Below are 15,098 nucleotides of genomic sequence, written 5' to 3' on the forward strand. Positions count from 1 at the left end.
CTACATGTTCATAATTTATTCATAATTATGCTTGGTATGTTTCAGAACCGTTTGGATGTGACAATTTCAAGTCCAAACTACAAGGATCCCAATAACCTAGAATTCCAGGAAATCAAAATCCTTGGGACCCAGGAATTCCGCAATGTTAGAGTGAGACAGAATGGGGCTCTCCTTCAAATGTCTCCTCAAGTCACTTACAATTCAAACCTGAAGGTAAGAATTCCTTTTGTGAGGAGGCTTTCCACAAACCTCCGTGGGGTCATGATGTTACTTCTTGCTAAGATCACTTGGGTTGCTGAAGGACCAGAGCACACCTGAGACCAGGTGAGGGGGTTAGAATATTGGAGAAGGAAGGTATAAACAGATGTCAGAGCCACCATGCCTTCAGTTTTCCCCTCCTTATTCTCTTCTCGCCTTGTGTTTGGTTTTCTCTAACTGGGTATGGGGACAGGATTCAAGGAAAGGACTCTGAAAGTTCATGGCTTGTGCTCTAAGGTGAAGGTAGAGAAAGAGATCATATGAATAAAAAACTACAGGGGTTTTATTTATTTAATTTTTAGTGGTCCTTTCCTTTTCTTAAGCTTTATCAAGACACATTGTATGTTCCCCAGCATATGCATTTGCAAGAAATATTTTATGGAAACAGAGTTGATGGTGCTAACTAACATTGTTTGAGTCAGGATGGTCAGAAGTACAATTAATATAAATGAAAATATATGTAAGTATTAAGAAGGTGTCTAAATCAAAATTGGTTAAGTATCTGCTTTGGTCTTAATTGATGTCCAAAGCTTTGTAGAGTAGTTGAGGCCAGCTTTCTGGAGAAGGCATGGATGGAACATCACCTTGAAAGATAGCGTTTTATGGATATGGAGAGATGGCTCAGCAGTTAATAGCACTGGCTGCTCTCCCTGAGGTTCTGGTTTGATTCTTAACACCCAAATACTATCTCCCAAACATCTGTAACTCTGGTTCCACAAGATCAAGGGATCTGAGGTCACTTCACACACATAATGCAGGCAAACCACCCATATACATGAAAACAGATTGGGTTTCTGAAGTTGATGTGACAAGATGTCTGAAGCAGAAAAGTTAGAAGGTTTTTATTTTGTAATTAAATTTTTGAAGTTGAAAACTTGGTGTCAGTATTCAGTAGTTGAATTTTGTGATAAGTAAGGTCTATTTTCTCTCTGAATTGGAATGGGCTGAATCGATCCAGTCACAATGCTATATTATAGGAAAAAGGAAAATAGAAAAAATAAGCATAGAAAAGAAAAAATAGAGATAAAGCTGAAGGGTAAGGCCCTTCTATCAAGAACGAAACCTTGTTCCCAGCAAATGAACCCAAATTGAATTTTATGGCTGGGTTTATGCTACAGTCATTACATTTTCAGTCACGAATTGGAAGAATCTCTTATTTAAAACTGAAAAGCACATTTTACATAAAGAAGATAGCTAGTAATGTATTCCAAAATGGCCTTGTTTTCCCAGGGAGTATTTGTCTTGGAAATAGTGTTCAAGTTGAGTTAATAGAACAACATCAAAGGGCTCAGAAGTCTCAAATTATCAGTCTGTAACCGCATACCAGGCTTAGGATGTTAGAAATGGAAGTTTATATATGTTATTTCTCACTCTTCAATCTTACACTTAATTAGTATACCTGAGATCAAAAAATTGAGGGAATTTGTGTAAGATTCCAGAGAACACTGGTATTATACCTTAAGCAACATTACACATGTGCCCTATAATCTAGGCACTCCACATCAAAGAGGGGCATGATACTGGGAGGTGATGAACAAGAAAGAATAACTTAGTTTGGAAATAGGAGGAGAAAATATTTCTTAACAAATAAATGAGGGTCAAGTGGTTCATGGAAGGAATGAAAAAAGTTTGATCATAAGGGGCTTTCCTTGGTTTCTCTCTTTCGACAACGAAATATAGAAGGTTTTCATAAAATAGTTGTATTTCCTTTGTTACTGACTATACCCTAAGGACATATACACTTGTGCCCTCATTTGCTGTGGTGTTTTGTTGAAAATACTAAAAGCAGAGCATAAGGATAGACTAAGAATAACATTTATACTTAATTTTCATAAAAAAGTTTCAGGTCTTTTAAAACTTTTGTGCTGAGGATGAATTTTCATGATTTCAGGTTGCCACCATCACAAATATCCATCTCATGCTGGGAGAAGCATATACAGTTGAGTGGGGCTTCTCCACAAGGGAGGAGGAAAGGATAGACTGCTATCCAGATGAGCATGGTGTTTCTGAGGCAAACTGCACTGCTCGAGGTTGCATCTGGGAGGTAACTATGTTGAAGATGTTCATGTAAACTGAAAGCCCTTGAAATACAATATACAAGGTCTTTATTACAGCCCTGTACCCATGGGTTTATTTAAATCCACAGAAAGGCTTCATATAAACATTGTTTAGGTTGAAGAGTGGGATGGGTAAGAGTGGGATGTATTTACTATGTTGTTTTGAGACAAGAATTTAAATTCATGCTTATGTAAATGTTATAGATATGAATGAATGTACCTATGGCTTTCTCTACAGATAATTTGTCTCTTCTAACTCTATTTGATAACTCCATATGTCTGCTGATATAAGATGCTGACTTTATTTTTCAGGTATCCAGCACTCCTGGGGTCCCTCATTGCTACTTTGCTAATGAGCTGTACTCAGTCAGCAACATTCAGTATGACTCACATGGGGCCACAGCTGACATCACCTTGAAGGCTTCTTCTTATAGCAATGCCTTCCCCTCTACACCTGTGAATCAACTCCAATTGAAAGTGACCTACCACAAGAATGAAATGCTGCAGTTTAAGGTAAATACAGAGTGTGCAGGGCTTCTCCAGTTATCGTTTTCTTTGCTGCTTTGTGTACAAAATTCTTACAAAATGTTTCATTTTCATAGCAAAATACTGTAGACTATCATCTGAGTAATGAGATCAATTAGAAATCTTGTGCAATAAAGACACCTCTCCTAATTTCAAATTGAGGAAATCTCTGTGTCTTAGGGAAATGGTTGTGAGAGAACACATGGAGAGCAAGCAGATGAGGCTAGTAGGAAGACAGGACAGTTATGGCTGAGTTTGTTTTGGAATAAGAAAGGAGATGGGGACCAGTGGATGTGTTTGAGACTTTGAGATCATCTGCATTATTGAGATACAAATGGAACATGCCCAAGAAATCACTAGCATGTTGCTAAATTGCATATGTTTCTATGGATGGTAGTGCTGTTAACTGAAATGAGAAAACTGAGCTGATTTGTTACTGAGAGTATAAGAAGAAGAGTGTTATTTTTAATAGAACAATTGGAGACATCTCTAAATTCTCATGAAAGTGTTTGCTTTTCCTTCCATGAGTTAATTGAACCCAGGAAGTAGGGATTGACTAGTTATCCTGTTGTTTGTTTCCTTATTAAATTGTGAGCAACTCCTAGAAATGGATTTATCTTCCACCATGGTAGGATTGGATCCCACACAGGCTGGTACATAGTGAGTTATCAAATGCTGTGGGGAACATATAAGTCAGTGATCAAGACAGAGAGTCCTCGCCTAAGGGAGCCCTGAGTATCTGTGCTCCATCTGTACTTGAGTTCTATGTCTTCTACTGTGATTTGTTTTATGTGTGTAGCCTCATCAGAATGAAGCTGATTGGGTGTGCAGCCTCAACTCCTCCCCACTAACAATTTAACTGTACAGTAGCTGTCTTCACAATGCTTGTCTTTCTGAGCCCACATTAATACTCTGAGTCTTTGTGTTTATTGTTTCTTTACCAGAACTGTTTCCTCTCATTTTTTGTGCTTGGTTTTCTGCTGGAAAGCTTTTAAGATTCATCTTGAATTTCTTTCATGAATTAACTTTAGTGACCTTTCAGCATTTCCTTCCCTGTAATCACTACAGGATTTATGTTAGCTCATATTCTTCTGGTATGGTGAGTTCTTTTATGTTAATCGCAATGAGTCATCTGATTTTCACTCCAATAATCTTGGCATATTCAGTTCCTATTCCTGTTATTTACTATCATATCAGCAAATGAACTTTTACTCTTAATCACTCAGTCTTGTATTAAAATTTCAGCACTTTTTTAAATCCTAAGAAGTTCATTTGTTTTAAATGCATCATTTACATGTCCACATATTTGTACACTCACATACCAAATATATACCATATATTTATAAATCCCACACCAATTTCAGAATGAGTTTTTCATGTTAACCACAATGTTGAAATGGATAAAATTTTCTAGAACCCATATTAATGAGACTTGACTCAAACCAAGTTGACATTGGACATTGTACACAGGTAGATTGATTAAGCCTTGAATTGTGAAGTTACAGAAGACCAAAAAATATAAGATTCAATCTCTGTCAAACATGCTAAGAGTATGTTGAGTTATTCATCTCTAGATTACTATGCTTCTGAAAGTGTTGTTTTGAAATGACTGATAACTGTGAATATTTGCACTATTGATGCCATGCTTTTACAGCTTTGTGTGTTATGCAGTGATTAGTTCAGTATACTTAGGTATATCTGGTGTTTCAATCCTCTAATATTTTGTGAGGTAGTAATTCAAAATTCATATGACATTTTGAATTGTACAGTGTAATATTGTTAATTATTATCACTGTCAGCATTCTACATCATAAAGTAATGGCATATGTTATTCTTTACATAAAATGGTTTCTTCTGGCTTAGATCTATGATCCCAACCACAGTCGATATGAAGTCCCAGTCCCTCTGAACATCCCCAGTGCTCCATCAAGCACTGAAGACCGTCTATATGATGTCCTCATCAAGGAGAATCCATTTGGGATTCAAATTCGCCGGAAGAGTACAGGCACTGTAATGTAAGTGGTTCCTGGTCTGAGTCTGTGTTACTGTTCTTCTAAATATTCCTCACTAGCTCATTGTCCTTGAAGACATCTGACTCAAAGCATCATACTGCCTATGTTCAAATCTATGATAGATCAGTTACTTTCCATGGCTGTGAGAAAGCAAACAAACAAACAAACAAACAAACAGATAAACAAACCCATGATCAAGAGAACCTTTACAAGAGTTGGAGTTTATAGCTTCAGAGAGTTAGACACTGTGATGATGAAATGGAGATAGGAAGAGGTGGGAGCAGGAAAGTTGAGAGTTTACATCTTGAACTGCAAACAGGAAAGAGAAAGTAACAGGAAATGGTGTGAGTCTTGAACTCCCAAAGAGTTTCTCCACTAGCATACTTCCTCCAGTAAAGTCACACAACTCAGTAGTCCACAAATAGTGACTCACTGGGGACAAAGTACTAAAAATGCCTGAAACTATGATAGAGGATACCTCAGTCTAACTACCACAATAAGGAAATGTGTTCTGCTCTTAGAGTAAATCTTTAATACTATAAGAGTGATTGCTGACATAGTTATAGGTTTGTGGGTATTGACTGAACAAATATTTACTTAATACTTTTTCTGTGTTAGATGCTGTTCTGTATTTGTGTTTCTAGAAATGTGTACCATTCCTTCTAAATTTTAAATTACTCTGTAAAGAGGAATTTGATACAGTGACAATTGCTTTGCTAGAAAAAGAAGGGAAATCACACTATGTGCTTATTTTAGTTGCTTTGATCTGAGTTTGTCTGTCTGAGGAAGAGGTGATGTGTGAAATAAAACCTAGGTTAGATGTCCCACAGAGAGTTCTTGAAAAAGAAAAATTTGTGATAGAATGATTTAAGTCAAGAACTGGAAGGAATTTATAAGTTATTATAGAGAGATCTCAATGATGTAACTAAGAGAATGAAGGAGGGAGATAAAGTCCGGATGCTAAGTGGGCTTTAGAACAGGAACAGCCTTGGAATCTCCATGGGAGTCTCCCATGAGAAGTGAGCAATATGAGAGCAAGACTGTGAGGTGGTGTGAGGTGCTCATATCGCGGGCCTGGGTACATGTAGAAAGTGAACCATCAGGGGTCAAGAGCTGTAGGTATTGGGAGTTTGATATAGGAGGGTGATAAAGTGAGTGGATTTGTTCCTGTGGACAACCCTAAAGAGACATAATGATATAGTGTAGAAGAAAAAGGAGGGGTGACTGAGACCCTTAGCAGGCATAATTGTGGTTACTTTAATCTATGAGACTTGCAGTTTTATTTCGAAGGGACTATAGTACTGATGGATGAAAATAAAGAACTCTGTGGTCTTTACAAAGCCAGCCGTTGCAAACCACTAGGAAGCTGATCTTATTTTTTGCAAATATTTCTTTCCTTTTTGCAGCTGGAACTCTCAGGTCCTTGGCTTCACCTTCAATGACATGTTCATTCGCATCTCCACCCGCCTGCCCTCCACATACATCTATGGCTTTGGAGAAACTGAGCACACGACCTTCAAGACAGACCTGAACTGGCATACGTGGGGCATGTTTTCCAGGGATGAACCTCCAGGGGTAAGTGTTTGTGGCCCGTGTTCTGTCTTCTCCATCCATTCTCTGTGTGTTGTGTTTTGTCTTTACAGATGTCTATTAATTGTTCCCTTCTACTTTTAGCCAAATGGACATATTTTTCTCCCTCTGTTTTTAACATAGAAATCAACTTAGAAATCAAATCAAAACATTCAACTTAGAAATCAAATTTCTGTAGAGTTTCTTTCTCATGCACAAATCTCCTAACATTTTTTTTCTTCTCATTATGACTCTCAGTATAAGAAGAATTCCTATGGTGTCCACCCTTACTACATGGGGCTGGAGGAGGATGGCAATGCCCATGGAGTCCTCCTGATGAACAGCAATGCTATGGGTAGGATGACACCTGTGTCCTCTTACTGTGTGCTAACCTTTTCTCAATTTCTTTAGAATATTTCTGACATAGTTGTCTAGAGATCAACTTAGTCTTTGTGGTATCAGTTTTCCTTCTTATTGACCCTTTATATATATTTAGTTTGTATGTAATTTGCTGAACTTTTAATCTACAATGCTTTTGTAGTAAATATTTCATATTAATCAGGGGTTTCTAGTGCATCTACTTCAGTTCCTAGATAAAAGACACAAAACTTTTATATTTAAAATTCTCTATATTTATCACATTTAATACATTTTTATTAGTATATATTTATATATATATTATAGATAAATATAAGTTTAAATTTATAATTCTTTAATTCATACTAAGATGAGCAAATATCAACATTTTATGATTATTTGGTCTACTGCCCTCCAAATAACACTGAATTAAGACTTGCCAGATATAAGCCTGGGTCACTTTTACTCCAACTGTCCAGCTCTCATGGCCAGTTCTCATGATCCTTTAACCTACAGCATCCTCTTCACTCTTCAAGTTTTCTCTCTCCTTTTGTGGTCTCTGCTTCAGACCTCAAGCGTGGGAACTGAAACAACACCTGCCCTTCTTCTGCACAGATTTAGGCTGTAGGTATCTTTATTCAATCAATAGTTTTAAACTAAGGAGCAAAGGTACATAGCTTCACTGGTATATGTGAGGATCTTCTCATCCTTAGGGGAAGGAAACCAGACCTTGGGGACCAGTATTTAGCATTACAATACATAGCAAAAGACCAAAACTCAATGCAATGATGCTAGTGAAAGCTTTCATTTAACTTCTTTAATACTGTGTTGACCTAATTCTGCTGTCCATATGTCATGACAGAAGAGAGGGAAAGTGGGGATTCCATGGTCAATGTTCTCAGCATAAAGGATTTCAACATGATGACATTTTTTTTTGTTTGTTTTCAGATGTGACCTTCCAGCCTCTGCCTGCCCTGACATACCGAACCACAGGGGGCATTCTGGACTTCTATGTGTTCTTGGGCCCAACTCCAGAGATTGTCACTCAGCAATACACAGAGGTAGGAAGAGATTTATTTATGAAATATGTTTGTGTGTATATACATACACTCATAATGTGTTCCAACTCTGCTGCACAGGATTGCCATATAATGTGACTATCATAGGGTATCTGAATTGATTGTTCTTTCTCAGAGGAAGATATAATATGGAATAAGGGAGATCAAATATATTCCTACCAATATTAGAATTGTGCTTTCTCCACTGATTGCAGAGTAGCAGAATATTTGTAGTGACTAGTTGTGGGGATAGGTGGCGCTATGGTAGTGTGATGGAGCCATGGTGTAGTAGAGCTATGGTAGTGGTGATGTTGATGGTGTGATTAGGGATGATGGTATTGAGGATAGTGGTAATGTTATTGGTGACGGTGATCATGAGGATAGTGACTGTTATGGAGAAATAAATGGTTGGGATGTAAATAGATCATGCAGTAATGAAAGTGGTTGTAGTAAAGTGGATAATGGTTAGAGTGTAATAATCATGTTCACGTTAGTGATGGCAGTGCTAGATGTGAAGATAGTTTTGGTAGTCATGGTGTTGGTGATGATGATTATGTCTGTTATAGCAATGGGAGATATGACAGCAAAGATTACATAGGACATTGTCATGATGGTTATAGTGTGTTGATAGAGATGATGATTGTATTGGCAGTGGTGGTGTGAGTCATGGCCACAGGGGACAATAACATTGTTAGTTACCAAATCAACATACATGAATGAAATATCCACTGCATCTATTTTTAAAGCACATGGGAGTGTGTCATGCATATTGTTACTTACTCAGAATCTGAGATTGATCCTGTTATTAGCTCTAATTCACAGGTAAAGGAATAAGCATAAAAATGTCACATACCTGTCCAAGTTCACACAATCATCAATACTTATAGACTACATTCTAAGTTAGCTATGTACCTCTGTGTTGTGTTTTTAATGTCTAAATTATATATATATAATCAATGTGAATAAAGTCAGGTTTTTCAGAATTCCTGTAATGTGTCCTTTAAGAAGTCTTCTGCAGTGTGTCCAGGGAGATCTGATTTGCCCCCCTCCCCATCCCAATACTTTCTCTCTGGATCTGAATTTGCTGTCTACATTTGGGTAAAATATTCTGATTTGATATCCAACTTTCATCCAGCTTCTCCTCTGAAGTTCTAATATTCTGTTTTCTAGCTGATTGGTCGGCCCGTGATGGTACCTTACTGGTCCCTGGGATTCCAGCTGTGTCGCTATGGATATGAGAATGATGCTGAGATCGCCAACTTGTATGATGAAATGGTGGCTAAGCAGATCCCCTATGTAAGTGCATATGTTAGGGATCTATTTTTCTGATTTAAGTGTGGTTTTAAGTGACACATTGTGCTTTCTCATGTCATATCCCACTGAGCCTAGAGCTTCTATATTGATTCAAAGGAGACCATGATCCTCATAGCACTGGTCGCTCAGACTAACAGTAAGAAGTTAAGACTGGTTCATCGGTGCTGTCTCCTATATCAGGCATTCCTCTGTTTCCCTTAAAGGAATGACTTGAAGATATTTAAGTATAGCATCCTAATTGACATGATAATGAAACGATGCTCCTATTCTAGTTTTGTTTAACTAAGAACACTAATCCAAACCCAGTGAGCTCATTCTAGACAAGGATTGCTTTCTTGGGTCCAGCACAGCACAATGCTCCCTGAGCCAGTCTTGAGCTTCTAGTTTGCTCCGTGATGGAATGTTGTATTGGGTTTCCAATGGAATCACATACAGAATCAATCACATGTATTTTAAAAAGAAACGTCCAATAATCAGAAATCATCTTGTGACTTTTTGTGCTTGCCTTGCATTTATTGTTCAATATTGTATTAGTGCAGCATACTTCCTGTAATACAGTGGTTCTCAAACGGTTGGGTTGTACCCCTTTGGAGGTTGAAGTACCTTTTCATGGAGGTTACCTAGTACCATTGGAAAATACAAGTATTTACGGTATGATTTACAAAAGTGGAAAAATTAAAGTTATGAAATGACAGTGGAAATAATTTTATGTTTGCGGGTCACTACAACATGAAGAACTATATTAAAGAGCTGCAGCATTAGGAAGGTTGAGAACCACTGTTGTAATAAAACATCTCAATCCAAGTTCTGTATTTGATCATCTCCAATATTGGGCCCTCTACAGTGATGATTGTTTTGTTTTTGTTTTTGGGTTTTAGTAGACTTATGATTCATATCATCTTAGGACTGAATATTTGACATTATTTTCTATAAACATATATTACCGATTTCAGGAGACACACATAGAGAAAATCAAAGGACTTTCTTCTATAGTGATTTAATCTGTCTTTATTTTTTCATAACAGTCCTAAAGATAGGCATTGATACTTATATTTTGTATTGATACTGAAATGAATTTATTTTTTGCTTCTGAGTGTAATTTTGCAAAATCAATTAATATCCAAAATGCAAAGCCATGATATGTCATAGATTGAAATATCCAGACACAAGCAGTGCTGACTGCTGGAGCCTGGACTGGCTCCACCATCAGCCAGTCTTCCTTGTGTCATCCCAGGATGTGCAGTACTCAGACATTGACTACATGGAGAGACAGCTGGACTTCAAGCTCAGCCCCATGTTCCTTGGGTTACCAGCCCTGATCCATCGCATGAAGGACGATGGGATGCGGGTCATCCTTATTCTGGTTAGTACCTGTGTGAATGTGTGGCTGTGAGTGGGACAATGGGTGGGATTGTGCAGGGATTCCCTCATACTGTGTGTCTGCCCACATTGTTAGGAGAGAAATGACATATGAAAAGTGTACTTATTGGGTTTACAGAAAGCCTATCATTTAGAACGAACCAGAGACCCTCTCAAAATTCTACTTTTTTTTTTTTTTACTATTACTTTTTGGTTCTTCCTTAAGTTTTCAAGCATGCTTTGTGCTCTGATTGCAGGATCCAGCCATTTCAGGCAATGAAACACAGCCTTATCCTGCCTTCACTAATGGTTTGGCAAATGACGTCTTCATCAGATATCCCAATAATGGAGACATTGTCTGGGGAAAGGTAAGAGCTAGCAATCTTCATCCTGTGCTAGACACCCTGTTAGTGTGTTTATAAATATGTTTTTACTACTTCCTTTTGCTCTCTGAGTTTCTGTTATTCATTTTAAAATCATTATTTGATGATTATTGTTAACAGTTAAGGGGTTTATAGACTCCACTTTTGCTTGGATCCTTCTCTCATAACCAAGAAATTCAGTGTATGAGAAATAGCTTGGGATATTTCTGTTGATCATTTTTTTTTTCATCACAGGTCTGGCCCGATTACCCTGATATTGTTGTGAACTCTTCTCTGGACTGGGACATTCAAGTAGAGGTAAAATGTTCTTGTGGATGCTGAGTCAATCAGGGTTTTTTGAAAGTAGCAGCAAGAACACTTGAAATTCCCATATATGTCAGTGGATATGGCTTGAATATACACTGAGAACATGGATAATCCTTCCTGACATTTGTTTCATGATGATCTTACATATACTCTCTGTTTCAAATTCATGTCTCACTTTGTACTGTCATATCAGTATTGTTATTTAGATTGAAGACTCAAAATACTTGGGTTATGTATCATAGTGCAATTGTGATTTCAGATGCAAACTTGTCAGAATCCAGAGGCTCATAGACTTTCAATTGGTTGACAACTCTAAGAATGATGTTTTTCTCTGAATTAAGGTGTTTTGTTTCTTTAGATATCATTTGTAGATAGGATGTGCATTCTGTATAGTGTTTGACTATTTTACTGCATGCCTTATGACCATAGACACCCTTCTACCCCTTCATAATTATGAATCCCACGTGATTCATGTGCGTTTGTTCTCCCCATCATGGCTTTTACCATGTCACTATTGCCTCGTATTGTACATTGCTCTCTAGCGGGCATAATTATTTTTCTTTATGATGATTCTAAGTATCATCTGCTTCTTGAATTGCAATTTTTCACGATTATCAGTAAGCTTTTGTTGTTTAGAAGCATTTAGCTCTGTTCACCCAATGCAGGGTTGCGGATCATTTCTCTGCTGTCAATTGTGGTTATAATGGATGTGCTCAGTGTTCTAAGAGCAGGAAAAGGTTTTGTGGAGAGTCAGTGACAAGTCTGGACTCCTTGCTTTTCTCTCCAGAAGAGACGTCTCTGTAGACAGGGATTACATCAAGGCATGTGAATCCTGTTCACCTTTCCTAGTGTAGCTTGGAAGTCAGAGAGAAGGCCCCATTATTTGGACACCTATTTCAGGTTGATGAGTGGACGCAGCTGCTCTCTGTGTGGTCAATGAATGGTATAAACTGTGGTTTTGAAACTATAACTTTCAAGATTTAATTAGATAAATATATTCATTGAACTGGTCACAAACATGGCCATTATGAGATCCAGCATTAGACATTCAGAGGACCATCACCAAGGGCCGTCTGGGGATTTTTTTTTTTTTTTACAATGTCATATTCTAGACAGTGTTCAGGAATAGAGGAGAAAGGCTATAGTTCCTAAAAAGTGAACTGGCATAAATTATGCCCAATATTCATGCCTTATGTAAAGGAATTCATTCTTAGAACAGATAGTTCTAGTACAGAAGAAAAATATTCTGTAGAACTCCACAGGCTAGGGAAAAGTGCTCAGGGTGGGCACAACTGATGTATACTACTAAGAACAGAAAACAGCACAGGAGAGTGATGCACTGATCACTGCCATTGATTTCTGGGCCTCTGCAAGCAAACCGCAATACCAATGCTTATGATCATGTTGCTTAGGTATTGAAATATGTATCTTTATTTTCTGGTAGTATATAAAGTAGAAGAAATAGAAACTGATTTGGTCAGGTTTCAAATACCACTCAAAATGCGTCAGATTCGGGTCAAGGTTGTTGCCTTTTTGCTATTGTGTAAGTATTATCTTCCTATCTATCTGTTTATCTATATGTCTGTCTGTCTGTCTGTCTGTCTGTCTATGTGTCTATCAGTTTATCTATCATCTATCTATCTATCTATCTATCTATCTATCCATCTATCTATCTACCTATCTATCTATCATCTATCTATCTATTTATCTATCATCTATTGATTTATGGAATCTTTATCCACATATCATCTATCTTCAATGTATCATTTATTACTTTGTGGGGATTAAGCAGAGCACAGAGCTTCTCAGTCTCTCCATCAGTTATTAAAGAACATAACTTGCAGTTGGTGGGGCAGGTATCCCATGTGAACACCTTAACATACCAAGTTCTTTTAAATGGGTCATGTAGTTCCTATCTTTACTGATTTTATGAATGGGCAGCTTCTTCTGGCTGCAATGATGCTATTTTCAACTGTCCTCCCCCTTGCCATTAAAGAAATTGGGCCTCCACCTCCTCCAGGAAAATGACTAGACGTAAGACTGGAAATCTAGAGTTAATGTTGCCTATCAGCAGATAAGCCAATAAGAAGACTCAGGAACTCTGCATCTAATAGCTACACTTTATTTAGAAAGCAGGTGATCCAGAAATGCAGAAAATTAACCTCCACACAATCTGTCTTCTTTTCTCATCTCCAGCAGACATATCATTAGGGAATAGAAACAAAAGCAGTCAGAAATTCCATCTCTTATGCCTCTGACAAAAAGTCAGCTAGTCAGCTTCTCTGGTTTACTCATTGTTGTCTTTCTGTGTATGGCAGGGTTCACATACTCCCAGCTGAGCCTCCCATGTGTCCAACAGGTTAAAAGTTAACTCAGAACAAACAAAGTAGTATATAGCATGTGGTATGTGTGTTGAGCTAGTTAAAAAGATGCATATGTAGATGCCTGTCTACAATATGAAGTGCAAAAATGATACATCCTATAGCAAATTCCATTCTCACTCAGATGTAGCTGGTAATGTTGTATATCGTGATACTCCATGTAACTTTTTCAAAAGCTCATGTCTCTGGCTTAATGTAAACTGGATCTCTGTTTCTGGGCAAGGTTCTCTTTGTTAGGTGCTTCATGATTTCTACTTCTATTTTTATACTAAAAGAAATTCTACAAGTCCTATATAGTATATAGTACCATTATGATTCACTGTGCCTCTCTGGTAAAGCAGCAATGCATGCTGAACTATTTCTGATCTGTTCTTCAACATCTTCTCTTGGGCTTTCTCTTGGTGTATAGGTTCTTCCTTAATAGACTGTTTGCTCGTTTGTGTAAGCACCGTGAAATGACTCAGCCAAGTCTTTCTGCTACTCTCTACCATGCCGTTCTTTTGCTCCTTGATGTTTGACGTTCTGTCAAGGACATAAAGAAGGCACACCAACCAAAATGTTGACAATAAATAGCAGGGGGAAGCATACAGATTTCTCTGGCTCATTTCTCTTGCTGAGGGGCATACATCCACAAGCAGGGAGAGCGTGAATGACTATTTATCTCTTATTTTCTCTAATTCTGTTAAACACAGTAGAGAATGCAAAGTTCAACTCGAAAACATAAGACAAGATCTTTGCTTCTAAAACCTGTAAAATGCAGTTAAGGAGTGATACATTGAACCCATTTTTCATATAAGATGTAGACACCGTTTTCATAATTTTAGGGTATAGAAAGATAAACTAAAATGGAAGCCTTTAGTCCTCCCACTATATGTTACATGTAACTGAAGGCTTCTTCTGGTTTGGAAATCAGAGCAAACAGAGAGTCATACTAGTTGGTGCAAAATCACAACATGCAATCTTTTTTCAACTTCTCTCCCAATGGGAAGGCTTCCTGATACCAGCCTGATACTCATCACCAGATACCTGACTTTTCGCTAATGTCTCACAGGACTTCTACCTTATCTCATCAGTCCTTAAGAAATGATGGACAATCGGGATGGGGTAGATAGCATGACTTAATGAGTATAGGGTGTTGATCACTTCCATTCCTATAGAAATGTAAGGGGGAATTTCCTGGATACTTCTCAGATTCTATGTAGATGGTATTTTATGCTTTCTTGCCTTATATGCTTTTCCAAGATAATCCTGTTCCACCTATCTGCTATAGAGTTGCTTTTACTCTCATTATCTTCGACCAGGCAGTATAAGGCTGCATGAGCCATGTTCACATTAAGTGTATTCTGCTTCCTAATGTAATCACTCATGACAAATAACCAAGTTTTCTTATTTTATAGCAATACCGAGCTTATGTGGCCTTCCCAGACTTTTTCCGGAATTCAACTGCCCCATGGTGGAAGCAGGAGATCCAAGAACTCTACACGAACACAGAGGAACCAGAAAAGAGCTTGAAGTTTGA

General features: G+C 37.7%; 1 protein-coding gene across 1 annotated transcript in view; it reads left to right on the plus strand.

Annotated features, from left to right (window-relative positions):
- The window catches only part of LOC114622053 (maltase-glucoamylase, intestinal-like), a gene marked incomplete at its 3' end in the record, with an annotated part of 52,300 nt that overhangs the window by 34,886 nt on the left and 2,316 nt on the right, over positions 1 to 15,098 (plus strand). Inside the window, exons 23-34 of the mRNA XM_028768410.1 lie at positions 46 to 213; positions 2,150 to 2,302; positions 2,628 to 2,828; positions 4,704 to 4,855; positions 6,259 to 6,427; positions 6,680 to 6,776; positions 7,727 to 7,839; positions 9,007 to 9,132; positions 10,385 to 10,513; positions 10,767 to 10,877; positions 11,127 to 11,189; positions 14,977 to 15,094. Of these exons, the coding sequence (XP_028624243.1) occupies positions 46 to 213; positions 2,150 to 2,302; positions 2,628 to 2,828; positions 4,704 to 4,855; positions 6,259 to 6,427; positions 6,680 to 6,776; positions 7,727 to 7,839; positions 9,007 to 9,132; positions 10,385 to 10,513; positions 10,767 to 10,877; positions 11,127 to 11,189; positions 14,977 to 15,094 (1,600 nt within the window). The remainder of the gene's footprint in view (positions 1 to 45; positions 214 to 2,149; positions 2,303 to 2,627; positions 2,829 to 4,703; positions 4,856 to 6,258; positions 6,428 to 6,679; positions 6,777 to 7,726; positions 7,840 to 9,006; positions 9,133 to 10,384; positions 10,514 to 10,766; positions 10,878 to 11,126; positions 11,190 to 14,976; positions 15,095 to 15,098) is intronic.

Source organism: Grammomys surdaster, unplaced genomic scaffold (assembly GCF_004785775.1).
Source record: "Grammomys surdaster isolate TR1022 unplaced genomic scaffold, NIH_TR_1.0 186, whole genome shotgun sequence".
NCBI lineage: Eukaryota > Metazoa > Chordata > Mammalia > Rodentia > Muridae > Grammomys > Grammomys surdaster.